The sequence below is a fragment of the Kogia breviceps genome, chromosome 9 (assembly GCF_026419965.1).
Source record: "Kogia breviceps isolate mKogBre1 chromosome 9, mKogBre1 haplotype 1, whole genome shotgun sequence".
In the NCBI taxonomy this organism is placed as follows: domain Eukaryota; kingdom Metazoa; phylum Chordata; class Mammalia; order Artiodactyla; family Physeteridae; genus Kogia; species Kogia breviceps.
Window position 1 is genome coordinate 97,136,488 of NC_081318.1, and position 27,862 is coordinate 97,164,349.

At 43.5% G+C, this 27,862-nt stretch overlaps 1 protein-coding gene across 4 annotated transcripts in view; it reads left to right on the top strand.

The window, feature by feature from the left end:
- The first annotated feature begins 1,419 nt into the window (after positions 1-1,419).
- Positions 1,420-27,862, top strand: part of PIK3CG (phosphatidylinositol-4,5-bisphosphate 3-kinase catalytic subunit gamma) — a 32,749-nt gene continuing 6,306 nt past the window's right edge. The window contains exons 1-10 of one of the 4 annotated variants that reach the window (XM_059074489.2): positions 1,420-1,559; positions 3,646-5,652; positions 8,981-9,046; positions 9,159-9,384; positions 10,810-10,913; positions 13,205-13,351; positions 14,742-14,832; positions 15,755-15,885; positions 16,866-16,977; positions 18,167-18,324. In XM_059074489.2, coding sequence (XP_058930472.1) covers positions 3,658-5,652; positions 8,981-9,046; positions 9,159-9,384; positions 10,810-10,913; positions 13,205-13,351; positions 14,742-14,832; positions 15,755-15,885; positions 16,866-16,977; positions 18,167-18,324 — 3,030 coding nt within the window. In that variant the 5' untranslated portion in view covers positions 1,420-1,559; positions 3,646-3,657. Of the gene's footprint in view, positions 1,969-3,645; positions 5,653-8,980; positions 9,047-9,158; positions 9,385-10,809; positions 10,914-13,204; positions 13,352-14,741; positions 14,833-15,754; positions 15,886-16,865; positions 16,978-18,166; positions 18,325-27,862 lie in introns of all 4 variants that reach the window. The other 3 variants (XM_067042833.1, XM_067042832.1, XM_067042834.1) reach the window with 3 other exon arrangements.

Below are 27,862 nucleotides of genomic sequence, written 5' to 3' on the forward strand. Positions count from 1 at the left end.
ACCCTTGGAATGGGATAAAATAGTTGCAGATGAAGAAACTGACAAAGGATTAATCTCCAACATATACAAGCAGCTCATGCAGCTCAATATCAAACAAACAAACAAACCAATCCAAATGTGGGCAGAAGATCTAAATAGACATTTCTCCAAGATATACAGATTGCCAACAAACACATGAAAGGATGCTCAACATCACTAATCATTAGAGAAATGCAAATCAAAACTACATTGAGGTATCACCTCACACTGGTCAGAATGGCCATCATTAAAAAATCTACAGACAATAAATGCTGGAGAGGGTGTGGAGAAAAGGGAACCCTCTTGCACTGTTGGTGGGAATGTAAATTGATACAGCCACTATGGAGAATAGTATGGAGGTTCCTTAAAAAACTAAAAATAGAACTACCATATGACCCAGCAATCTCACTACTGGGCATATATCCTGAGAAAACCATAATTCAAAAAGAGTCATGTACCAAAATGTTCATTGCAGCTCTATTTACAATAGCCAGGACATGGAAGCAATCTAAGTGTCCATTGACAGATGAATGGATAAAGAAGATGTGACACATATATACAATGGAATATTACTCAGCCATAAAAAGAAACGAAATTGAGTTATTTGTAGTAAGGTAGATGGACCTAGAGTCTGTCATACAGAGTGAAGTAAGTCAGAAAGAGAAAAACAAATACCATATGCTAACACATATATGGAATGTAAAAAAAAAATGATTCTGATGAACCTAGGGGCAGGACAGGAATAAAGACGCAGACATAGAGAACGTACTTGAGGCCACGGGGTGGGGAAGGGTAAGCTGGGATGAAGTGAGAGAGTGGCATGGACATATACACACTACCAGATGTAAAATAGATGGCTAGTGGGAAGCAGCTGCATCACACGGGGAATCAGCTCGGTGCTTTGTGACCACCTAGAGGCGTGGTTTAGGGAGGGTGGGAGGGAGACGCAAGAGGGAAGGGCTACGGGGATATATGTATACATATAGCTGATTGACTTTGTTATACAGCAGAGACTAACACACCATTGTAAAGCAATTATACTCCAATAAAGATGTTTTAAAAAAATAAAAATATAAGTAAAAATCTTCCCACCGGGCTGTTTCTCTAATATTGTGGCTATGAGGCCTTTCCTTCTACTGAGAACTAGCCAGAAAAACATTTTGTGTGTTCGTGTCTCATGAATGTATTTTTGGTTTAGATCTACATCATTTTAATTCATTTCTACTCTCACACTTTTTACAAAATTAGTTCGAAGAGTAAAACATATATAGTCAGCTTAGCTCACGTTCGTGCTGGGCTCTCTGTGTGTGCTTTAACAGGAAATGCATTTCTGACACTTTTTAAATGAGCAATCACACGTATAATCAACTTGGTTAAAACTTCCTTCCTGGTAACTGCAACACTTCCTCTGCATCTGGATATGAAGGGAGACCCAGAAAAGCGGAAGAGTTTAGAAGCACACTGGGTAGGTTTGAATTTGTTTTGTTTTCAGAAATTAAACAAATGATCCTTCAACATCATCACCTCCGCTGCTTTATCAGGTATTGCTTCCTTCTATTTTTTGCCCTTTGTTGGGTCTGACTCGGAATAGTGACACTTCCTTCTCAGCCAGAAGATTTTTATCTGGAACTGTTGTCGTTCATCTGATGATACTGCCACTGAATGTCTGTTTCATTGTCTAATCCAACCCATGTGTGTGGATATCCACAAGGTTCCGGCAATAGCTTTGCAGGTGCATTAGTCCTTTTTTGTTTTTGTTTGGGAGGAAGAGGGAGGGCACAGGGGGCTGTGTCAGCAGCCTTCACGTTCTTACAAGTGCACTCTTCGCGATTAGTGTACTGAACAGTGTTTCTAACAGCTTCTTGTAAAAGGACAAAGCTTCACAGCCTCAACCATGAAGGAAAGCAGTGAGTATTGAGTCAGCCAGTTTTCTTCTGCACCTCGTATCTTGTAAGTCTATTTGATGTCATGGAGGCAGAAGTCATTGCTGTGTATTTGCATGTTGCCTAAATTTGGACCTATTTTATTTCAAGTTAGTGTCAACAGTCACATAACTTACAGTTCTCTTCTTTGTTATTCTGTAAAGTAGCAAAAGAGCAAATAGTGAATGTCTTAAGCTGTAAGAGACAGTCCTTTGGGCCAGTTGATTTCATGTGTTTACTAAGTGTAACTTCATAATATTTTAACAGAGGGACTACTGACTTTAAAAGTAAGTTTAAGCCGAGTACAGAAGTTTGGATCTAATGAAACCTGCCTTTCTTACCCTTTAATCAAACTCTTCTTTCTGGTATGTGTCAAATGCTCCACTATTTCTTAAGGAAATAAGTACTTATGAGTGTCACTAACATTAGTCCTTTAAGAAGTAAATAATATTTTCTGAAACATTAATTTTTGTTTCACTAGTTGATTCTTATTTAGAACACCTTACAAAATATTAAAGGATACTAAATAGTAAAGTCAAAATACCTTATTCATTTTTCAATTTTAAGATGTTTAGCAGTTCAATCATTATTTGAAGAGTTTCTTACTGCAATAAGTCACATTTATACTTAAATGCTTTGTGAAGGTAGAGTGGATAAATTGTTGAGAATAAATTGGTGAATTCTCGTTACAGATGTGAAAATATTAGAGCAAAAAGAAGTTAAATAATCGCTTGGGGTCCCAAAGCAGGTCCTTCCTTCCATCCTGTGGCCTCTCCAGAGGCAGATGGGATGAACTGGTACAAAGTTAAAATTACCTGAATGTTCCTATTTGGAGAGTATAGCCCTGGTGACTCCCCTAAGATACTGGCCTAACGGAGCAATGACAGCCACGATGCTTACACGTTGCATGATTCATAGTTTTAAATATCTGCAAATGTTCTTGAGTGCAACTTCACCAATTCTGATCTTTCTGAGTTTTATCAATGAAATGACTACCTCTCCCAAGAAGAAAGAAAAAAATGAAAAGAAAACAAAGACAGGAAGTTGACTAGGGAACAGATACCTGATCCAGAATGTTTGAAAAGGGACTGTGAGGCCTGTTGGGTAAGGTGTCTGGGTCCCCTAGGAGACAAACGAGACTAAACGAAGAGGAAATAAGTCAAAGGCCTATTTTCAGAGGGGGGTTTTCAGCACCTCACATTGCACCTTATAAACCAGGACATGATCCTTTAACTGGATAATTTGACTCCTCCACTCATTTCAGTATGCTTAACAACAGTTACCACTTAGAACTATTACAGTAGGTCAGACACAGCGCTAGATCAGTGCTTTACCTCTCTCTTTTAACATTCAATTTTCAAACAAAATGAAAGCAGAGGGAATGATTAATGAATCCCCATCTACCCATGGCCCATACTCAGCAAGTATATTACCTTATTTAAGTGTCACCTTACTTACCCCTCTGAGGTATTGCTAACCCCATTTGACAGACAGGAAACAGGCTCAGAGATTATTTCAAGGGCTCATCCCCCAGATTCTAAATAGCGGGGGCCAGCATTCCTGGGCCCCGCCTCCAAAGCCCCGGTATCCTCGTGCGCACGTCCTTGTCATTCGTCTACACCTTCTCCTTCTGCCACAGCTCGTGGGAAACCATAAAGGGCAAGTGGCTGCCCTGTGACCGAGCCCTCTGTTTCTCTGCTCCCAGGTCGCAGAGGGCATGGAGCTGGAGAACCATGAACAGCACGTGGTGCTGAGAGAGGACAGCCGCCGCAGGCGCCGGAGGATGAAGCCGCGCAGCGCGGCGGCCAGTGCGTCCTCCATGGAGCTCATCCCCATTGAGTTCGTGCTGCCCACCAGCCAGCGCAACACCAAGACCCCCGAAACGGCGCTGCTGCACGTGGCTGGCCACGGCAACGTGGAGCAGATGAAGGCCCAGGTGTGGCTGCGCGCGCTGGAGACCAGCGTGGCCGCCGACTTCTACCACCGGCTCAGCCCCGACCACTTCCTCCTGCTCTACCAGAAGAAGGGGCAGTGGTACGAGATCTACGACAAGTACCAGGTGGTGCAGACCCTGGACTGCCTGCGCTACTGGAAGGTGCTGCACCGGAGCCCCGGGCAGATCCACGTGGTGCAGAGGCTCGCGCCGTCAGAGGAGACTCTGGCCTTCCAGCGGCAGCTCACGGCCCTCATTGGCTACGACGTCACCGACGTCAGCAACGTGCACGACGACGAGCTGGAGTTCACGCGTCGCCGCCTGGTGACCCCGCGCATGGCCGAGGTGGCCGGCCGTGACACCAAGCTCTACGCCATGCACCCCTGGGTGACGTCCAAGCCCCTCCCCGAGTACCTGCTGAAGAAGATCACCAACAACTGCATCTTCATTGTCATTCATCGCAGCACCACCAGCCAGACCATCAAGGTCTCAGCCGATGACACCCCGGACACCATCCTCCAGAGCTTCTTTACCAAGATGGCCAAGAAGAAGTCCCTGATGGATATCCCTGAAAGCCAGAGCGAACAGGACTTTGTGCTGCGCGTCTGTGGCCGAGATGAGTACCTGGTGGGTGAGACGTCCATCAAAAACTTCCAGTGGGTGAGGCAGTGCCTCAAGAACGGGGAAGAGATTCACCTGGTGCTTGATGCTCCGCCGGACCCAGCCCTGGACGAGGTGAGGAAGGAAGAGTGGCCGCTGGTGGACGACTGCACGGGAGTCACCGGCTACCATGAGCAGCTGACCATCCACGGGAAGGACCACGAGAGCGTGTTCACCGTGTCCCTGTGGGACTGTGACCGCAAGTTCAGGGTAAAAATCAGAGGCATTGATATCCCTGTCCTGCCCCGAAACGCGGACCTCACGGTTTTTGTGGAGGCAAACATCCAGTATGGGCAGCAAGTCCTTTGCCAAAGGAGAACCAGCCCCAAACCCTTCACGGAGGAGGTGCTCTGGAATGTGTGGCTTGAGTTCAGTATCAAGATCAAAGACTTACCCAAAGGGGCTCTGCTGAACCTCCAGATCTACTGCGGCAAAGCTCCAGCTCTGTCTGGTAAGGCCTCTGCGGAGACTCCCAGTCCCGAGTCCAGAGGCAAAGCTCAGCTTCTGTATTACGTGAACCTGCTGCTGATAGACCACCGGTTCCTCCTGCGGCACGGGGAGTATGTGCTCCACATGTGGCAGCTATCTGGGAAGGCGGAAGACCAAGGCAGCTTCAATGCTGACAAGCTCACGTCTGCCACCAACCCGGACAAGGAGAACTCAATGTCCATCTCCATTCTTCTGGACAATTACTGTCACCCCATAGCCTTGCCTAAGCATCGGCCCACCCCTGACCCGGAAGGGGACCGGGTTCGAGCAGAAATGCCCAATCAGCTGCGGAAGCAACTAGAGGCGATCATAGCCACTGATCCGCTTAACCCTCTCACAGCCGAAGACAAAGAGTTGCTCTGGCATTTCAGATATGAAAGTCTGAAGGATCCCAAAGCGTATCCTAAGCTCTTTAGCTCAGTGAAATGGGGACAGCAAGAAATTGTGGCCAAAACATATCAACTGTTAGCCAGAAGGGAGGTCTGGGATCAAAGTGCTTTGGATGTTGGATTAACAATGCAACTCCTGGACTGCAACTTCTCGGATGAAAACGTAAGAGCCATTGCGGTTCAGAAACTGGAGAGCTTGGAGGATGATGACGTGCTACATTACCTGCTCCAGCTGGTCCAGGTAAGGGATGCACTCATCTCAAGGGATTTATCTGCATATGCACAGGTGCCCCATTCAGCTGTCTTCCAATGCCCCTCGTCCAGAGAGTCACGATCAGCCAAAGGAGATCTAATGAAACTACCTCAAAAAAGTAGTAAGCTGTTCCATTTACTTTTTTACTGTCTGAGGGCTTGTTGACCAGCATTTTATGACATTAATATTTCTGCTTTTTTAGGAGAACCGTTCCCGTGGGAATACTTTGTTCTTACTTACTGTATCAGTGATAGACTTGACTTATCGAATGCTCACTTGTGCCAGGGCTCCAGGTGATCTACGCGCTTTTCGCGTATGATCACCTTTAACCCTCCCAACAATGATGATGGAGGTCAAGTTCATATTTGCATTTTATATAGCAGGAAACTGGGGCACAGAGAGGCTAAGTAAATGTGCCCAAGGTCACATACTTTGAAAGACAAATTCAAACCCAGGAGGTCTGACTCCTGGCCCTGCTCTTTTCACTGCGTCCCAGTATCTGGCATCAACCCAGCCGTGTCAGGACAGTGTGTCGTAGAGGAAAAACGTCATACTCTCTGATCGTATCTGTCACGATTCATAGAGTAACATCTCCTATCTGGATGGGACCTTGAAAGCCCCTCTCTTTAGGCAGGTCTGGTACTGTGTGTCCCCTCCTCTTCACATGCCTTTCCCTGGGGTCCAGAGAGACTAAATCATTAGCTAAACCCTTGACTAAATCAAGGGGTTCCTTAGGACGTGAAAGAAAGGAGGAAGAGTTCTCTTGTTCACGATAGCCATTCTCAAATTATCTTGTGCTGCTTGACAAGGAACAGGAAGGAAAGGACTTGGAAGGGAATTCTATTTTAGAGAGCAGAAGTGTTCATTCATTAATTCACCAACACAGACCGAACGCTGCCTCAGTTCTGGTTGCTGGAATATAGAGCAGTGATCAAAACCGGGCTGGACTCTGCCCTAGTGTAGCTTGTGGTACGTGAAGACTGACAACAAACGAGTACCCATACAGGCAGATACTGAGTAACATGTTGTGACTGACACTTTGCGGAAAAGCTACAGAGTGTTATGAGAAAAGAATCAGGGGTTCTGGGGACACTTGATTTGGATTGAGGAAGCCAGGAACAGTTCTGAGTAGGTGATGTTTGATCTGAGATGGTTAGGATTAGCCAGGCTGACTGGTGGACACCAAACTGTCTAATCACTATCTATATTTATAGGAAGTTTCTGATGCGAATTTTGGATACTCTCAACTGTGAATCTTCATCTTCTCATTAGGCAGATACTTGAAACATTATATTTGGCCTTTGCTTTCATCTATCAAACATAACCAACGTTTTTCTCTGCCATGAGTTCAGAGGCTGGCATAAACACTAATGAAAATTTTAGAAAAAATCAAAGTATCCTCAGTTTTCTAGCTCTCCATCACAAAAAGAACATAAAACAAATTTGCATGAGATCTGTTCCACGTCCCAAGGCTATCATGAATTATTTCACATTGCCATTTTCACAAGCAAACTTTGCAGAGTTGGAAAATGAATAGTGTTCTTCTTGGAAATGTTTAAATGAAAGAGGTCAATAAGTAATATTAACACTGAATCTGTGGTCCTAAATTTGAAGAAGAGTAGTCATTTGTAAAACTATTTGAGACACTGCAGCTATGGCCAAATGACTCATTCATTCCTAATTAAAATGGTCTCCTGGTTGAGAGCTTCATCGTCTTTACAGAAGTGAAACACCAAGAATGGCAAAAAGACTCACGTTTGGGTTAGAAACTTAACGTTTCTGAAGTGACTACTGGCGGCCAAATAACCACAGTCTCAGAATTAAGACCTTAGCTGCAGCTACTGTGGCACCAATTAGAGCACACCTCATCTGTGAAAGCATGGGGATAATTGAAATATTATCGTCAGTATTGTTCTGATCATTTCCAAACTGAAAAACCAGAGTAAGGATTGGAAATCATACAAAAAAGGCCCCAGGCCCTAAAACGTAAAGTGGAATGGGAATATCTCTTGTTTCTTAGGAAAAAAGGACAGACCGTATCTATTTATAAAGGAGATACTCTGAGATATTTAATTTTAAACCTCTCTTTATGCTTATACATGACATCTACCCTATAACTTTATATGTGCATGTCTAATGATCAATTTTCGTTAGTCTTACTGCTTTTAAAATTATGAACTATTGCAGACTTGCAGAAAAGTAGAGAATGGTGTAACAAATATCTATGCACCCACCAGAATTTAATTATTTTTTATGTTTTAGTTTTAATTGGCTAGGCTGCAGCAGGCAGGGGCGGGGGGTGGGGGGCGAGCTTGGGGCAGCCACCCACCTGGGCCCTGTTTTTGGTCCAGCCCCTATTTTTCACTTGTCATTGGTTCTTTTTCCTCAGTCACAGAGCTGCCACCTATGTGAATATCTCTGTTATTAGCCAAGTGATGTGAAAACTACTAAACACTGCTGAACCTGAGGAACCAGATGAAACAAGAGATTTTCAGACAAATAACCCTGTATGCACTGCCTCATGGCAGGGAGTAATGACCACTCAGTTGCAGTAAGAACCTGGGAGGCAGCACAGTGACTTGCCAGTGAGAGGCCAGCCATACAACTTGAGCAGAAGAGAAGCTACAGGATTTTTAGGATCTTCACATCTAACACACATTTCTCTCCCTGCATGTACAATATCCCCACTGTCTATTTTCTTTTTTTTCTTTTTCTTTTTTTTTTTTTTTTTGCGGTACGCGGGCCTCTCACTGTCGTGGCCTCTCCCGTTGCGCAGCACAGGCTCCGGACGCGCAGGCTCAGCGGCCATGGCTCACGGGCCCAGCCGCTCGGCGGCACGTGGGATCTTCCCAGACCGGGGCACGAACCCGTGTCCCCTGCATCGGCAAGCGGACTCTCAACCACCGCGCCACCAGGGAAGCCCCCCCACTGTCTATTTTCTTTCCAACAACCTTTCTTCCCTTCCACTTTTATAGATGTGTTATAGCCATCTCCATCTTTCCCTTCTAGCTTACCAACAAATCAGGTAAGCCTTCATGGGAACAAAAGCCCTCACCTCTTCATCTCTGAAGTCATCAAAAGCACGTGATTGTGAGTCAGGAGTTCTGGCTTCTAATCCTGGTCCTTCAGCAAGTGGTTCACCCTAGCCCAGACTGTCCTTGAAAAGAAAGGATTGAACTTAAGCGACTGCTCAGATTCTCGTCGCCCTATCCATACAAACCCACTAAGGCAGAGCACCAGTTTTTCTCCGTTTCCTGTTTCCCGATTAATCAATGGAGAATGCAATTCCACAAATGCCAATGTGTTCTTCCTTTAGGCTGTGAAATTTGAACCGTACCATGACAGTGCCCTTGCCAGATTTCTGCTGAAGCGTGGTTTAAGAGTAAGTACTTCCATTTTGATAAGAGCGTGACATTTAAAAAGTTACAGAGAATTGGCTGATAGATCTAGAGCATTAGTCATAATAATGGCGACCTTCTTGTTTCCACCCTCAGAACAAACGAATTGGTCACTTCTTATTTTGGTTCTTGAGAAGTGAGATCGCCCAGTCCAGGCACTATCAGCAGAGGTTTGCAGTGATCCTGGAAGCCTATCTGAGGGGCTGTGGCACGGCCATGCTACACGACTTCACCCAGCAAGTCCAAGTAATTGACATGTTACAAAAGGTCACCATTGATATCAAATCGCTCTCTGCTGAAAAGTATGACGTCAGTTCCCAAGGTACGGTGGCTCTGTTCTCTCGGTTCTCTTTCCAAATGCTTTTGTCTCCAAATGCCATCGTTCCTGTGATCCGTCTTCCTTCGGGAACGCAAGTCGCGCCTTCCTCGAGGTAGCCAAGAATACATTTTTAATCTTCTGTCTTCATAGAGTAAGCAAATTTAAAGTTCCCCCTTTACAAGTTAATATTTTTTAAAACTACATATATATTTTAATGATGAATGTATGATAATAGATGTTAAACTCTTTGAAAACTTAAAACAGCATTATGCAGATGTAAGATGTATTTTTTAAGAGCAACTATGCACACACAAAAAAAGATCAGTTATTTCCAAATATCCTCTCTTCCCCATCTTTCAATACATGCATCTAATTTTGAAGTCCTTGGTCTTTTAAGGTAATGAATTATTGAGAAGTTTTTTTTTTACATTTTTTGTATATATGTATACATATACATCATATATAGCTATATGTACTTCCTATAAAAACATATATATCACCTCCTCTGTGTTCCAATGTTGTCTTCTTATCCCTAAGAAATCCTGTCCCTCAGCCCCTGCTTTAGGAAAATTAATCACTCTTTATCTGTATTCCCGTAGGTTTTGGTTGATACTACATTAAAGTCATTAACACATCTTTCTGGTCTATTAAACTGTATGAGCCTTGAAGCTAGGAATTATCTCTTATTCATGTTTCTATATCTCGATCCACCACTATGGCTCATAATGGACCCTCACAAACATACTCAGAGAGTATTTTAAACTTCTGAATATTTTGATTTGCCATTTTTGCCTTTGAATCTTTTCCAATAAACCAATAATGGTCTCTTCTAAAAATAATAATGGTAATAATAATCTTGCTTTTATTTTTATTGTAAGAAAGAAAGAACAACATTTGTACCAGCCTCCAGTCTGTCTGGTACCCAGGCAGTAATTTTTAATTTATGTATTTTGCCTTCACAATTTTGAGGCTGTCATATTGCCTCCACACAGCCTAACTTCCTCTTCTGAAAAGAATTTCCCAAACCCTAACCGAATTCCATCTAATATGGTCTTCCGATACCTGTTTCCCAAATCAGATGGCAGTTTAAAGCTTCACACGTTGGAAAGAAAACTACAGTAATTCCTTACCATTATCCATAAAGCATCCTTCTCCCTCTGACTGCTTGGGTATCCCATATATATTCAGATGTTTCTGTCCCCTGTTGTAATGTGTGTACGTCTTTATGTTGCTCCCAGTAAGCCTGACTTATCTTGCCACCCTCAATGATTAGTTCCTCAAAGACAGAAACCTACCCCCTCTTCGCCTGTTCCTCACCCTACCAAATATATAGAATGTTGTCAATACCTGCGGCCTCAGGAAATGTTAGAGGTGATATTGGTAATTTCTTGAACTCATGTAATTCTTGTGTGCGTTTGACAATTACAGTTATTTCCCAGCTTAAGCAAAAGCTTGAAATCCTACAGAATTTGAATCTCCCCCAAAGCTTCAGAGTTCCGTATGACCCTGGACTGAAAGCAGGAGCACTGGTGGTAGGTATCGCCTTGGTGTCTCTCCATGGTCTTTATGTCTTGACGATGGCTCTGCCTGCTTTACTGGGCCTAGTGGATAAAAGCTGATGTTTATAGAGAGACAGGGAAGCTGGAAAGTCCCCAGATGGGCTTCCATCAAGCCCTTCCCTAATCGCTAGATACTAAAAACCTCAACACCAGACAATCTTCCATCCATTTTGTTTCAGATCAGCCTTCTTGAGAAACCATTTGTATACAATAAAATGTATCCATTGCAAGTGTACAGTTCAAGGAGTTTTGCCAAATGTATACAACCATATAACCATCACCACAATCAAGATATAGAATATTTCCATAGAAATTTATAGAAAAAATTCTTTCAGATCCCTTTGCAGTTAGTCCTTTCCTCCTTCCATCCTCCATCCAGGATGACAGATCTGTCTTCTATCATGTAATTTTGCCCTTTTTAGAATGTCATGAAGTGGAATCATACAGTATGTAATTTTTATATATGGATTCTTTTACTTAGCATAATGCTCTTAAGATCCATCCATGTTGCTGTGTCTCGGTGATCTGTCCCTTTTTATGCCTGAGTAATATTCCCTTGTATGGTTATACCACAGTTTGTTTTCCATTCACCTTTTGAGTAAATATTTAACAGTGAGATAGTTGGGTCAGTTGGGACGTGTGTGTTTATAAGATACTGCCAAACTGGTTTTCCATTTTATAATGGCAACTGTGCCATTTTATATTCCCACCACAATGTATGCAAGTTCTGATTATTCCACATCCTAGAGAATACTTGTTATCATCAGTCTTCTTAATTTTAGCCATTCAAATGGGTATGAAGTGGTACTTCACTGTTGTTTTTATTTGCATTTCCCTAGTGATGTTGTGCATCTTTTCATGTGCTTTTGAGAAGTTTCCATCTTCTTTTGAGAAGTGTCTATTCATATCTTCCATTCACTTTTAATTTAGGTTACCACCTTCTTCTTATTTATGCATTATTTATATATTCTGGATACAAATCCTTTATCAGGTATATAGTTTACAAATATTGTCTCCCAGTCTGCGGCTTACCTTTTCATTTTCTTAGTAATGTATTTCGAAGAGCAGAAGCTTTATAATTCTGATTAAGTCCAGTTTATCTCTTTTTCTTTTATGCTTCATGAATTTCATGTCCTAAGAAATATTTGCTTCATCCAGTGATTCTCAATCAGGGGTGAACCTCCACCTTCTCCACCAAGGGGTATTTGGTAACGTCCAGAGACATTTTTGATTGTTACAACTGGGAGAATGCTACTAGCATCCAGTGGGTAGAGACCAGGGATGCTGCTAAATATCCTACAATACACAGGACAGTCCCCGCTGCAACAAAAAATTATCCAGCCCAAAACGTCAACAGTGCCAAAGTTGAGAAACACTGCCTAATTCAATGTAACAAATATTTTTTCCTAGAAGTTTTATAGTTTTAATCTCACATTTAAGTCTTTGATCCATGTTTAATTTTATATACAATTAGCAGTAAACTGGCTCTCTAGCAAAAGCACACACTATCCACTGTCCCTTTTGAAGTTAGAAATTGGTAGGAATAATGATATATTAATACAGCTTCAAACTGTGTTTGGTTTTTTTTTTTTTAAAGACCACGTCACATTTTTGATCCTTGGTGAATTCACTTTTGGCTAAAACTCCTAAGATTTTCTCTTGTCGAATGAGTGGCTACTAAACCACATTTCTCCCACCTTGAATTTATTTCGACATATGGGGATTTGGGGGAGGGGACAGGCATTGTGCCTGAGCGCTAGAGTCTCATCTATTGCTGTTAAATTTCATCTTGTTACATTTGGCCTGGAATTAGACTGCATCTGATTTTTGACAACCATTTTTAGACACTATGGTAGCAATAGAACTCTTTGTTTACAAACTAATTCTTAGAGGGAGGCCAGATATGTATAGACAAATAACAGCACAATTGCTCTTTGTTAGAGGGGACATGGAAGTACAAGAGTCCTACGGGAGGGAGGGTATACAGAGGATGGGATATGCCACACCTCTTAGGCACCTCCACAGATGCTTAGGGTTCCTCACAACACACTTTGAGAACCACTGGTTTAAGTGTTGTAACTTGCTCTCACTAGCATTTTTGGATTTGGTGAAAATGCCTTCTGCATTTTTACCCAAATCATTGAAAATCCTTTTCCAACTGGGACTTTGTCCTAGGTGTTTACAGAGATGCTCTGCAAGAGGGTGTGCTTCTCCACAATGTGTCTTCAATTGTGTGTGGGAAACACGTGGCTGTTTTCTTACAGATTGAAAAATGTAAAGTGATGGCCTCCAAGAAAAAGCCCCTGTGGCTTGAGTTTAAATGTGCCGACCCTACAGCTCTGTCAAATGAAACAATTGGAATTATCTTTAAACACGGCGACGATCTGCGCCAGGACATGCTGATTTTACAGGTGTGCTGTTAAGGATTTTTTTTTTCAGCTATCTGAAACAAGAATTCTGTACTAGATCAAAAAAATGCCTTCTACTGACCCTGATCCATTCTCCTATTTTGTATGATGAACAGTGATCAAAGATGACATAATAGAGTTTTCACTGGGGGAATATAGCCGTGGACCATTCGATACGAAATCTAGTGAGCCTGACAGTTCTGTCCATTCCTGAGGAGATGCATACCCAGCATTCCCAAATAGCCAGATACACCTCCCTCCCCTCACCGCTTTCTTATACACCATGCATTCCTAGTGTGGCACCGTGGAATAGAGACCTATTTACCTCCAAGTATCCACTTTATTCATACCCATAGACATAGCCAGACACTCTCAGATGCTCTCCTTAGATACATCACCTTTGGTACACATCCACATACACAAACTGAAGTGAATGATGTGATAGGAAGGAGGGAGAAGATGAACAGGTAGGTGATTGAAGAATTCATGCAGTTACGTAACAAGAGTGAACAGATTACTAGAACAGAAGAGGGATGCTGAAGGTATCAATGTTGATCATTTTCATATTATCTAACATAAACTTTAGCTTTATGTTAGTAATATTCTCTATACCCTGGTTTAATACTGTAGAAGTAACATAATTTCTAATATTTCATGTGATTTATTTAAAATAGGCAAACCATGGAATCTAAACTATGATACAAATGAACTTATTTACAAAACAGGAATAGACTCACAGACATAGAGAACAAACTTAAGGTTACCAAAGGGGAAAGGGTAGGGGGGATAAATGAGGAGTTTGGGATTAACAGATATACACTACTAGATATAAAATAGATTAACAACAAGGACCTACTGTACAGCACAAGGAATTCTATTCAATATCTTGTAATAGCCTATAATGGAAAAGAATCTGAACAAGAATGGGAACAGTAATCATACCCACACTAGGGGGTTAATAAAAAGGATCAACATAAAACAGTCCTCGGTGAATGTCAGCTATCCTTATCATCGTCGTTATTGTTGCCTAGGTTGTAGCCCAAGAGTGCCTTATGGATCAAAATGTGTAAAGATGTTAGAGTGGAACTTTTCTATTGTGGTAAAATACACATAACTAGGAACATTTGAATAATAGATAAACCATGGCTAGAACCTACCCCCGGAGGAATCCAACTATTCTCTTCTCCAAGGTGCCTCTCAGGGACCAAAATTAACAGGCTCCCAAGGAAGGGAAACATTAGAGTACCAGGTTGGTAAATAAAAGTACCTTTGTTACTTACATATTTTATGTTCACTTCAATATTTTGTGTTACCAGAGAAGACTGTTGTTGTTTTTAACAGAGAAGAATAATACATATTTATAATGGAAACGTTTTTGTGTTTTGATGCCCAGATTCTACGAATCATGGAGTCCATTTGGGAGACTGAATCTTTGGATCTGTGCCTCCTGCCATATGGTTGCATTTCAACTGGCGACAAAATAGGTATGTGGAGACCTCAGAAGATGAATCTACTGCTCATCTCATTTTAAAAGACCGCCATCCCATGGGACTTCCCTGGCCGTCCAGTGGTTAAGACTCTGCACTTCCACTGCAGGGGGCACAGGTTCCATCCCTGGTTGAGGAACTAAGATTCCGCATGCCAAGCGGCCATCATCCCTTCAGTGTAGGCATTTAATAACAGAAAATTTACAATCATAATCCATATAAAAAGGAAGAAGATGTTCCAAGGCTGGTGCATGTGACTCAGTTTAATACAGACATGTTGAAAATATGAATGCATGATGCAACTCCTTGTGACTGACTGTACATGGAAATGATTTTAGTGAGAACTTGTTCCTTCCTCTTTACTTCTCCACCGCCAAATTTTCACTCGTTTCATTGCACAGGAAACTTCTCTCTCACAAATACCATTTAAAAGTAGATGGAAAGATCTGTCACTTGTTTTACCATCCCAGACTGTACATTATCAAAGCTATTACATACTCTCCTCTTAGGTGCTTTTACAGACATTTCACATTTTAATTTCAATCAAACAGATTTTTAGTCAAGTTTCCAATTTGAGAAGTAGAGAACATCATTCCCATTTGACCCTGGAATTTAAAAAAGGAAAAGGCACAGGTTGCCAAGGGAAGAAGGATGTGTTTGGCACATTAATGCTTTTGCTTATTCAAAACCAACCCTTTCCTCTTTTCATTCAGGGATAGTGAAAGCAGGTCCCACACAACTTCCCTATCCGCCTCCTTTTCTTTCTCTTCCTCCTAAGAAAACCACCAGCATGAACCTGGAAAATAACCCTGTGGTTAAGAAAGCTCTCTGCCCTCCACTCAACAAAGACACAGCCATTCCTCCTCTGGGTCAGGCACTCAGCCCCAGTTCACATCAGACTCTGTGCATCTCCCTGTAGGAATGATCGAGATCGTGAAAGACGCCACGACGATCGCCAAAATTCAGCAAAGCACAGTGGGCAACACAGGCGCCTTTAAAGATGAAGTCCTGAATCACTGGCTCAAAGAGAAATGCCCTATTGAAGAAAAGGTGGGCTTCTGCCTCCCCCCACTCTGAAGGCTCCTGACAAGTTACCATGATACAGCAGAATAATGACATGTTTTTAAGGGGTCTACCAGTGCCATGCCTCCTGACTCACTGGTGAAGCACCTTCCTCCCGAGCTCCTTGGGGTTTAAGTGCTTTCCTCTGGTGACACAGCAGATCTGTGCAAAACAGAGGTGCTCACTCAGACCTCGCTGAGCATTTGCTTCTCCTTTGATTATCAGAACTGCTTTGCATAAAATTTGGTTCTGGGAAATAACTTGTTAGCATTTTTTATGACCATCTGTTTCTTTCTTTCAGCAGAAACGTTTAGTTACCACAGATAAACTCTTTACTACCTGGAAACACTACAGACCCTAAAAAGTAATTTATAATTTACCACTGCACCCTAATTTAAATGGTAAATTATGGATGCTCAAAATGTTACTTCCATTCCTCAGAAGTACATCCGCTGAGTCCTTCACAAGCTGTTCAGCTGCTGGTTAAAATTCTGTTGTAGAGGATTAGCACTTCTCATTTGCGTGGGTAGCAGTCTTTCGGGGAGGAAATATAATTAGTAGCTTTTATTAGTCTGTTAAAATGTGGATTTGTGAACCCGTGTGTACTTTTAAGTGGTCACAAGCAAAACGTATGTTCACCAACGAAGGAGGAATCATTACAGATTCTGTACTGGCGTTGGCAAATGATGCATAGAAAGGCAGTGAACCCTCTGATTAAATTACTGTTGTCCTTTGACTGTTGTTTCCTCCTCACGCTACTCTGATTCATTGTATCTTCACCTAAAATGTAAGTAGCACAATGAGAAAGTTGGCTCCTAATAGATAGAACATGAATGATGTAAGGTACCACTAACTTGCTCTCTGAAAATGATTCCCAGAACAGTGTCTTTGGGGGAGTCCTTTGTAATAGATTCACGCTGCTCTTTGTAGTTTAGGACACAACTAATATTTGGTTGCATTTTAACTAGTTTCAGGCAGCGGTGGAGAGATTCGTTTATTCTTGTGCTGGCTACTGTGTGGCAACCTTTGTTCTTGGAATAGGTGACAGACACAATGACAATATTATGATCTCAGAGACAGGTGAGTTTATTTTTTTATAGAGTCATGTTTTTTGATTGTGGTAAAACATGCATAACATAAAATTTCCCATTTTAACCAGTTTTAAGTGTGTACTCTAGTGGCATTAACTGCACTCACATTGTTGTACAACCATCACCACCATCCATCTTCAGAACTTCGTCATCTTCCCCAATGGGACCTCTGTACCCATTAAACACTAACTCCCCCATCCCTGCCTTCCCCAGCACAGAGTAATTTTTAAATGGAGCTCAAGGTTGGAGCAAAGATCTAGAGGTCATTACTGTACAGGGACACAGAGGCTGTGATCACCCTCTGGAGGGCCCAGGAGTGGGTGACAGAAGAAGATGCAGCAAAGGAGAGTTAAGAAGGACAAGCCAGACAGGAGCTAGAAAGCTAGGAAGGTGGGAGGGATCAAGTGTCAGATGGTGCAGAGAAGCAACAAAAAGAGTCACCTTTTTTTGATACCCTTCAATCTGAAATGCCGTGCCTTCCTCACCTACTGGCTCCTCGCTGGGTCACTATCCACTCTGACAGTGGTCAGTATTGGCTGCACACCATGACATTTTCCTCTAGAGTCTGGAACAAGAACACTATATCGGGGTAAATCTCTAACTCTCTGTGGGAATCAACAGATAATGCATTTATGGATCATTCACATGATCGAGAGCTCTGTAAATGAGAAGGGAGGAAGGGAATTGTGGTGGTGATGGTGACAGTGGTAGAAATTGACCCAAAGGAGATCCAAAATGATTTATTTCTAGGCTGCTACTCAAAAATAAAAGATGACTTGCCCTCCCCCAAACAGAGTGAAACATCAGTCTCTCCTGAGTTACATAAAGAGCGTAAGAGAGTCTTGGGCATAATGATGACATATAAGCCAGAGAGTTTTGGTTTATATTTGTAAGAACAATTCTGAGACAAGAATTTTTTTTTAATGGCATTTGGCTGTCATTGAAAGAACACCAGAAGGATATCAAAACTACGCTTGTTTCAAAGAGCGCTTTGTGGCTACTACTACACACACCTGCTAAGACAAAATACATCGCAAGCAAAGAGTAAAAATAGCTCTCTCACCCAAGATAGCTCATGTTCAGGCAACTTCAAAATATTTCAAGAAATGAACAAACCAGGGTGTTGTTTGCAAGTGCTGATGCCAGTATAATGACGTCAGACATTTTCTTCTCTTAAGGAAATCTGTTTCATATTGACTTTGGGCACATTCTTGGGAATTACAAAAGTTTCCTGGGCATTAACAAAGAGAGAGTGCCATTTGTGCTGACTCCAGACTTCCTGTTTGTGATGGGGACTTCTGGGAAGAAGACAAGTCTGCACTTCCAGAAATTTCAGGTAATTGGCCTCCCTCTCGACCACCTACTGGGAACAGCAACCAGGTGGCGCCTGCAGCCCTCACCTGTCACTTCGCTTTGATGCTTCTCTCGCCTCTGCCCACCCACTCCCGGTGTGACCCACCCCGTCCCCCCAGTCGCCTCTGTTCCTTCCCCAAGTGCAAAATGAAGCTTCTCAGTAAGCCCCTCTCCTAAAACCAGACGGCAAATAAAAGCATTCCATAATCGGTGAGACTGGCGAATATAGAACAGCAGGATGACACGGCCCTGCAGACGGGGCTTTAAGGAAGAGCACCTGGCAGGCAGGTTTAGCCTTTGAATATTTACCTCATCAAGACGTTGCCTAGAAGATGCAAATTTTACATATATTTTTCAGGACTCGCCAATGATGGTGAGCTTCTCTTGATTTTTGCTACAGGTGTGTATTTATCAGTTGCTAGCACAGGAAATTCTTGCTTGTCTCTTTTTGTAAAGGAGGGTCCCCTCTCTCATTCGAAACCTCGTCAGCCCAACTACGGTTGTCCTGGGAGCTCTGGCTTGTCCCACTTCACCTGTCCACCAGCTCCTCCCTGGGTCTCCCAGCTCCCTGCGGGGGGTGTCCACATTCGGCTTTCTCTTTCTATTCCTTCCTGGTCTACGTTCCCTTTTGACTATCAAATGGTATTTCAAATACCCAAGGAGTAAAATGTTCACTCTTGCAAATTTCAGAACTGTGAATGAACGTAACTCAGAAACGTCATCGTTGCCACTGCAATATACCTATTTTAGAGCCATACAAGCACAAAACAGATCAGTAGAGGCAACAAGTGATTACTTTATGTGCACATTTGTCTCAGGCTCCCTTTAAATAGCCCCCTCCCTTAGCGCCTCTGAAACGCGGTTTGATTTGTACCAGCATTTCAGGACTCTTCCTCCTGAGTGTCTATTTGAGGACCACGTTAACCTTGAGAGATGACATGGGCCTTGACGTTCAGTGGAACAGGAACTGGGATGTATTGTTTTGAAACCTGTCTGTGCTTGTTTGTTCTCCTGGGCTGATTTTCGGTGTAGTGGTTACCAGACTTCCCCTCCCACAGCTCCAGGGGTGGTTGTCAGAGAAACTGAGATCTCTGTGGCCAGATGGTCTTAGGATTTTTAGTGTGTTCTTCTGCGTAAACTCAACTGGGTTTCAGACTATTTCCAGGGATTTGACACATTTCAGTCCTGTTTGTCTTTAAGGTTAAAAGTCATGTATTGTGACAATTCCTGGAAGAGAAAAATGGTTACATACACACACACACACACACACACACACACACACAAATCTGGAAGTGTTTTACCATTTAAAGGGGAGGCGGGAAATACTAAATTCTCCTCTCGTGGAGGTGGGGTTCATCTCCTTTGAACAAACACAGCAGCAGTCGTGCCATTTGAACACTCAGGGAGACACGAGGTCTTTTTGGCCAGTGGTTTTCTCCAGAATGACTGCCCATCTGTCCTGTTGTTGACAACATTGCCATAGACCCTACAGTACCGTGTCACTCCTAAAATCCCAGCAGTAATTCTCTTGTAGTCTTTTGTTGTCATTTTAAGTTTCAAAATATTCTTTAATGAAAAGATTGGGGTTTGGGGAGGCCCCCCAGAGGTTGCCTCCTCATCTGGGCAGCTTCCAACCAAAGCAACAACTCTCTGCAAGGAGTCTGTCCTCTCCGTCTGGGAGCATTTCTCCATCCTTTTTGTGACCAAAGCTTGTTTCTTGAGCATTTAGAACCTCTTTCATTAAAGCAACATCTAGGCAACATGTGTACTGCCAAAAACACACCTTGGTAAATTTTTTTGTACTTATATATGTCTGTGTTTTGCAGTGTTGGCATACCCTTTGATTGAATGTATGGACTTTAGCCTTAAACACAGATCAGCCTGGCATCGTAGTTGAAAGGATGGGCTTCGGAGCCGATCAACTTGAGCTTGAATCCTGGCCCTGCTGCTTAATCGCTATGGATGTGATGCAAATTGCTTATCCTTTCAGAACCTTGGTTTCCTCATCTGTGCAGTGGGGATTCTAAGGCCCACCTCATGTGGGGTTTTTTTTTAGGTATTATTTATGTGAAATATGTAGAAAGCTTGGCCTAGTGCCTAGTCCACAGCAGGAACTCAATCAACGGAGCTGCCATTGTCATATCCATCACAGGGGGTCCTCAAACTTTGAAAACTTTTAGGTTGAGAAGCCCTCTATGAAATGAGATCTCAAGCAGATCTGTAATACATAAAACACAACGAAGTAGCATTGTTCCCGTTGAAGAGCAAGTGAGGGGTTCAGGCTCTCCCCCACGTGCCCCCTTATCTGCTGGTCTCCAAGCGCTTCCCACCCTCCTCAGTCACATCAGGGAAAAGGCTGAACACATATACATATATGTGTACAATGCTACATCTGCAGAATTTCTAAAGTTTCCAGCTTGACCAAGATGAGCAGCGAGTTATTTCATCTTTGGCCTCAGACCTGCTGACAGTTTTTTGGTTTTTGTGTTTTTTTTACATACTACTAACCCTTCCAGAAGATATTCTGTTTCTTCGTCATGTGCTCTCTTTTTGAGATGAAGTCCTTCAAGGTCAGGGAGCACGTCTCTCAACTCTCTAAATAGCATCCCAGGATCGTGTATAACAAAGCTGCCATTTCTAGGTAGGCTGGAAGATGTTGTATGTATTTACATTTTGAATGAAAGGTATCCTCGTTTCCAGCAAATCGCTAATTTTGCATTGATAAGGTTCATGAATGCATGCAGCACATTTGAATCTCCTGTTGGGAAGGGTGGAGAAGAGCTGGTCCACTTTTTGTTGAGCATGAAGGGAGCCTTCTCCACAAAGACTTAAAAACCTACCCAGCTCATGGTAAGAGGACAGAGTCAGGGGAACTGAAAGAGGAAAGTGTGACTCTGTCCCGCCTCCCTCTTCTTTCCAAGGTAGCTCGTTTAGCCTAGGACCAGATTCATGAGCTATTTCTAAAGAGGGCAGAGCTCACAAACAAGCCGTAATAAGACAAAAAGACATAAAACCAAAGCCTACTATTTGAACCCAAGATTATCTGTTTGCCTTTGGAGAAGCATCCTACACACAGGGTGCTAAACAGATATATCGCAATGATGATGATTTTGATAAATCAATTCTCTATAGAAAAAAAATCTCTCCCTTACTAAAGAGAGAAAAAAATGAAACAATGGTTTTCCCACTGGTAATGTATTTTAGAACCACTTGATTTGAAATGTCCCTGAACAATTATAGAACATACTCACATGCAAATACATTGATATCACTGGCAAATGAAATTTGGCTTCTCATTTACTTTTATGTAAGAACGTGGGGTGGTTTTTTTTTTTTCTCAATTTTAAAAGTAGCAAATGCTTCCTTAAAAAAAAAATATTTAAAATATCAGGATATAAAATACCCACTATCCCACCTTCCAAAAATAACACTGTTAACATTTTAGTGGTTCTCCTTCATTCTGTAAATATTTGGTCTTTTACCTAAATAAGCTCTTTCATGAGTGGAATCATTGTAGCTTTAAATGTTTCAAACTCTGTACTTCTCACTTGTTGTTTTGATTAGGAAAGGACTGAAGGGGGGACACCATAATTGGAAACACTCTGAGTCTGAGTTTGGATCTGACTTCTAATTCCATGTCAACCAATATCACCTTAAAGACCAAATCAATCAGAATTTGGTTAAAAACTGAACTTAAGCAGCAGACACAATGTTACTCCCTTACTTTCAACCATTTAGTGGCTTCTCATCTCATTTTGAATTGTACCTGGACGTCTAAGCTCACCCTACAAGCCCCTGCCCCCTCTAGCCTCTCCAAAGGCACCTGCCCTCAGACCGGGCCTCCTCTCTGGAACGGCCTTCACTGCCATCTGCCCGAATGTCATCCCCCAGAGCCCTCTTCTAGAGGAGGCCCCTCATGTTATCCTGGCCACAGCGCGCTGCGTGTTGCCTTCGGAACGTCCATCACAGCAGGTAGTTCTCGGCACCGCTGCTGCGTGTCTCTCCCTTCCCAGAGGCAGCTCTGGGCAGCAGGGCCACGTCTGACCTGCATCCCGCACGTGGGTCCTGAGACCTAGGATGCCCTCAATAGGTACCAGTCGGTAGAGGAGCAATTCCTGCCCCGGGGAGGAGATGAATGAGACTAGAGAACCCCTCTGGTTTCTTCCTTCCCCACAGTACGTCGTATTCTGTGAGTTTATCAAGTGGTAACTCAGGCACAGATTGACAAGCTGCCATCGCATGGCTGTTAGTTAATAAGCCTACAAGATGCAGTTAAATACCACACATCCAGAGAGGAAGTAAGCCTAATTATGAAATCTAATGTTTTGGTAAATAATAGAGACCTGTGTCATCTGGTGCCTAGTTATATTTGTGTGGCGATTTCCTTAGTGACATAAACATTACTTTTCTTTCCCCGGTCAGAGCAGTAGTCATGCCGATGGGACACTCAGGATAAACCTGTAGTGTACATTCGACATAGGACAGTTTGCAAGGAGTGTGGAACTTGACCTTGGAGAGGCAAGCAAGCATTTTGAAGATGTTCTTTGCACGCAGTAGGAACTAAGCAAACGTGTGTTGTCAGATGGAGCTGAAGAAATCAGGGGAGTCAAGTAACCTCTTCACATGCACAGCTCCGCGCAGTAGGCGGCGATGAGCGTATTTAAAAGGCACTTGCCCCTAGATGTCACTCTTAAGAAGGGTTTGATAGGAGAGAAGTCTGGAGGCCCTACGCGGTGCTGCTTTAATCCAGGAGGCCAGTTTCATCAGCCCCCGCCGGGTCACCACCATGGGCGGTGTTGTCCCCAAGCCAGGGCGTCCCCACGCCCCTCACCCAGCAGGCTGTGCCCTGCCCCCAGTCTCTACACGGAGTCCTGGCTCGCGTTCCGGCGAACCTACATTCAGAGTCCATGTCTGCGGTGGTCTTGCTCTCACCTCAGATGCCAGGCTGTTGTAACTACTTCTGTCTCAGCTCTTCCTATTAACCTATTAATCCTGCCTGTTAACCTGCCTCTAGGACTGAGGCCCTGCTCCCTCCTGCCGTTTGCCTTGCTGGAGACTCCCATGCTCTCCCTAACCCCAGACACAGGGACCGACGGGGCGGGGGTGGGGACGGACCACGGAGACCTTACCTCGGGCACTCTTCTGTGCTATTCCCCAGTCCTAGGCTCTGGCTCCCCTTACTCGCTTGCACGTGTATATACCTCTAACTGCCTGCACCTGGCACCTGCCCGGCTGGGCTTTCTCAGCCCCCTGCTTCATCCTGTTTGAGTCACCAGGCCCTGTTCGTCCCTATCCAAGACGGCACACCCATTCAACACGCGACTACCTCTCAGGTCGTGTGCCAGGCCCAAGGAAGGCTCATGTCTTTACAGTTGAATTCCCTTCAGATACGACGGTTCCCTATATTCACCCTGATTTTAAAGCAATGAATCCTGCCCCACATTGACCTTGACTTCGGCACATGAAGCATTCATTCGTCGTGCATTTGCGGATTATCTGCAGTGTGGCAGACGCACTGCTGGGCCCAGGTGACGCGAGCAGGGGCATGGCCCCAGAGCTCAGCCGAAGAGATGAGCACATAGCTCTGTAGTGAGGATTTCGCCAACGGTTTGCGGAGGGAGCAACGATTCCTGTCCTGGCGGGTGGAAGACGGCCGTGGAGTGAACGAAGGGAATGTTTTTCTCGGGGGCTTAACTTAAGGTCCGAGTTCATTTTCATTTTGCCTGGCAGATGCAGGAAGTCAGAGAGAAGAACATAAGCAAGGGCGTGAAGTTAGGATTTAGTATCAGTATTTTAGGAACAAAGAGTACAGTCGTCCGGAATGGATGGAACCTAGGTATGCGTGGGCGTGTGTAGTGGAATTTGAGGCGAGAAGGGAAATTTGGATCCAATTTGAAGCAGTGCATGGGCTGGATTAGGGGGTAGAGAGCCAAGCAAAAAAGTCACTTGGAGCTCAAATGAGTCATCACAAATTAATGTAAGAAAGGCCTAGTATAAGTCAACAGGGAGATGAGTTTGTTGAATTGTTCCTAATATACTGAGTCGGTAAAGGATTTACATCCTCTTGGGATTTACACCCTGGCCCACTAACGAAGTCGAGCTCAGCCTTGTGCATTCCAGCACCGAAGACGCCGGTACTTCCTCCTCTCTCCACACGCTCCATCAGAAGATGCCTTCAGAGAAGTGTCCGCATCAGCCATGGGTAGAAGCTTGTATATGTCGGTGTGACTTCTCTGCCAGATGCAGACTTGCGTGGGCTTGTAGAATTGTTAGGACTTAGATAAGCTTGCCAAATTTTATCACCTTTCTGGAAAAGATATGAGCACAAGACTGGAAAGGTGGCCTTGGACTGGATTTGTGCATGAATCCACCAGCATGCGGTGTCACTCGGTTCCTTAGATTAGACCCTTGTTACTTTTAAACATTTATTGAGATTAACCTTCTAACTGGCATCCTTCTCTCAGTGTTTAGTTTCTCTTAGAGAATTGTTTTGTCTTGCATCAGAATATTATCGAGGACATTATTCACCGCGTTACAAAGTGTACTTTTTATAAAGATCCTCTTGCAAAAGTTCTATCAGGTCTTAGAAAAGTTGTGTTTCTCCTAAACAAAGAGTTTTTTTAAATCCTCTGAACATTGGATGAAGTAACTGATTCGATTTCCCTTTTGGCTGAAGATACATTTGAAGGCCGCCCTTAGCAAGAAAAGAGGATTTGTGATGTATAGTTTTAGTCTCTTTTCCAAACCCATTGTGGATCCCGTTGCTTTTTCTACCCACTTCTAATTAATGTTACTGTGACTTTTGTGTATCCAAATAATGCACCTTCAACCCTTTTTTGGAACAAGGCACAAATAAACACACACACAGACATACAGTCTGTTTAGAATAGTTAACTAAAGTAGAACAGCTTAATTGTACCTTTAGGTTTCTAATGAGCTTCTAGCTAAATATTTGAGAAGATGGCAGTACAGCCCTTCCCCCTGGTAGACAGAGCTAGTCTGGGAATCATTTCTAAGTCCTTAAAGATGGCAATCCTAAGTCAAACTCCACAAATGCACGACCAAGTGTTGGACAGACTCTTCTTTCAGATTTGCCAGATTCCAGCATTACTAGGTCCTAATCATGGACCTTCTCTGTTTTGCCAGACTAACTTCTAAAGGCACTGCTTAGCCAACTCATTGATTTTTATTTAAAAAAAAATGAAATTCTCTTTGACAAATCTTATTTTTTCTCCCCTGTCTCCTTCCTCAGAGACAGGGGAGAAAAACTAATAGTAATAGTAATGTGGCAGACAGAGGCTGCATTACTATTTAGGAAAAGTAGGTGGGTGAGGACATTTCTTCTCATTGATGAGTATATGTGAGTTTTGTTTCCCTCTCTCCTCTCAGCCTGGATTCTTTTTCTGGAGTTTCTGTTTTATGGCCGTGAGGTTACTTCCTCATTTTTGTAGCTGTGTACAGTAATATTTCACTTCCACTTTGTTTCTAGATGAGAATGGAGGCGTTTGGTTTTAAGAAAAAGGAGTAGGACTATTCCACATGACCTTGGACTGTCTAAAGCAGCCACAGTTCATTGGTGGTTAAAAAATTAATAGATTATGCATAGAAACGACTTTGTTTTCAGTATAGTAAACTGATAAGTTGGGCCAGTGAACGAATCAAGTCAAAGTGTCGACCCTGAAATGGTAATAGTTTCCTTGGTTCTTAAGACTTATGAGAGGGGTAGCTCTGTAAAAAGCAACCTTTCCTTTGGTACTGGTTGCTGTAATTAAGGCATTTGAATCAACCCTGAAATAAAGAGCAGATTGCCTACTATATAGGCTCAATCTACTTATTAGCTACTAATGGGTAGTGGTCCAGCCAATGTAAAGAGCAGATTGCCTACTATATAGGCTCAATCTGCTTATTAGCTACTAATGGGTAGTGGTCCAGCCAATGACAGTAACGCTGCTACACTGTTCCCCACGTTCACACTAGGTAACAAGTGCCTTAAACCAAGTCCTGGACATCAGCTTCTTCCTTTCCCCCTTCTCTGCTCCACAGTACAAAGCCTCAACTGGCAGTTGAGAGGACAGGGTGAGGATGCGTGAGGTCAGTGGCCAGCAGCCCTGGCAGAAGGGAGAATTCTGTTGCTACAGCCAATAACTTCTGTGTTCTGTGCTTCCCCCCGAGCTCCCCAAGCCATATCCTCAACAGCCCCTCAAAACCACAGGCCTCTGCTGAGGCAGCAAGGTCAGGAAGCAGAGACAGACCCTATGGCTGAGTCCAAGGGCAGAAATGAAACCCCTGGGGCTTGAGCAGGCAGAGCAAGGGCCCACCTGGGCCCCTCCTAGCAAGAGAACCATCTGCTATGTAGCCAGTGTGCTATATGCTTCCATCATCTCCCTCACCTTCTGGGGCCAGCGCCAAGGCACCCCCTCCATTGACTCTGGTGGGAGGGGGGCTCATCTCCTTCCTGCCCTGGCCCAGCCCACCCCTAGGTCTCTGCTGTCGGAGGGGACTTTTTGGACAGGTGGTCTAGATGGCAAGGTGACCTCCTCAGTGATGAGAAGTGTGTGACTTCTTACACTGTCAATAATAATAGCCAACCCTTTACACAGCACTTGAATCTCACCACAATCCCGTGACACGGGTACTGTTGTTATTGTTATTCTGATTCTAAGATGAGGAAACCAAGGTCCAGAGAGGTTAAGTAACTTCTCTGATGACAAACAGCTTGTCGATAATAAAGCCACGAGTTGAATCCAGGCAGTGAGGCATGACTGTGTGCTTTCAACCCCTGCTCCACACACCTTTAAGCAAAAGATAATTAAGTCTGTACCACGTCTCTAAGTCTGCACCTCCAAACAGAATTGACACGGTATGTCTGACCAGTATGGAGCATGTGGTTAAATTTGGAGATGAAATTTCGTTCTCACAGAAGTGACCCTTGGGTGTGAAAATTAGAATTAACCGAATAAATTCAAGCCAGCAGAAATTCCTCATATAGGAGAGGTGGCCTTGGAGAACAACAGGACAGTTTCTTCCCTTTCATATGTCTCTCTGTGGCTACAGCGATGAGTGAGTCGGTGCACTGCCACTTAAATATTTACTGAGCGCCCATGGATTGGTGTTATAATGACTTGACCCCAGATTAATTTTCCCCCTCAAAATTTTCCTGTTAAAAGAGTTTGACCACACAGTGGGCTCAGACAGCAGGGGCTTTGCCCAGAGCCCCCAGTGTACAGAAGGCTAGAAAATAATTAAACATCAGAATGTCCTCTAATTCAAAATCAAAAGGCATCCCCATATCTGCCCTTGTGAAAATTGTGCGACTTGACCAGTTAATGAGACTGTTGCCTGGGGTGAAGTCTGCTCCTAGCCTGTGTAATTGCCAAGAAATGAGAGAGACCTCAGTGGGTCCTAGGGATGAGCAAAAGAAAATGATTTCCGGCCGTAAGTGGAATCATTAAGAATGCAAGAGCGCTAATGTACCACTGCCACTTCCAGGGCGCAAGAGGTGCCTGGACCAAGGCAGGAAC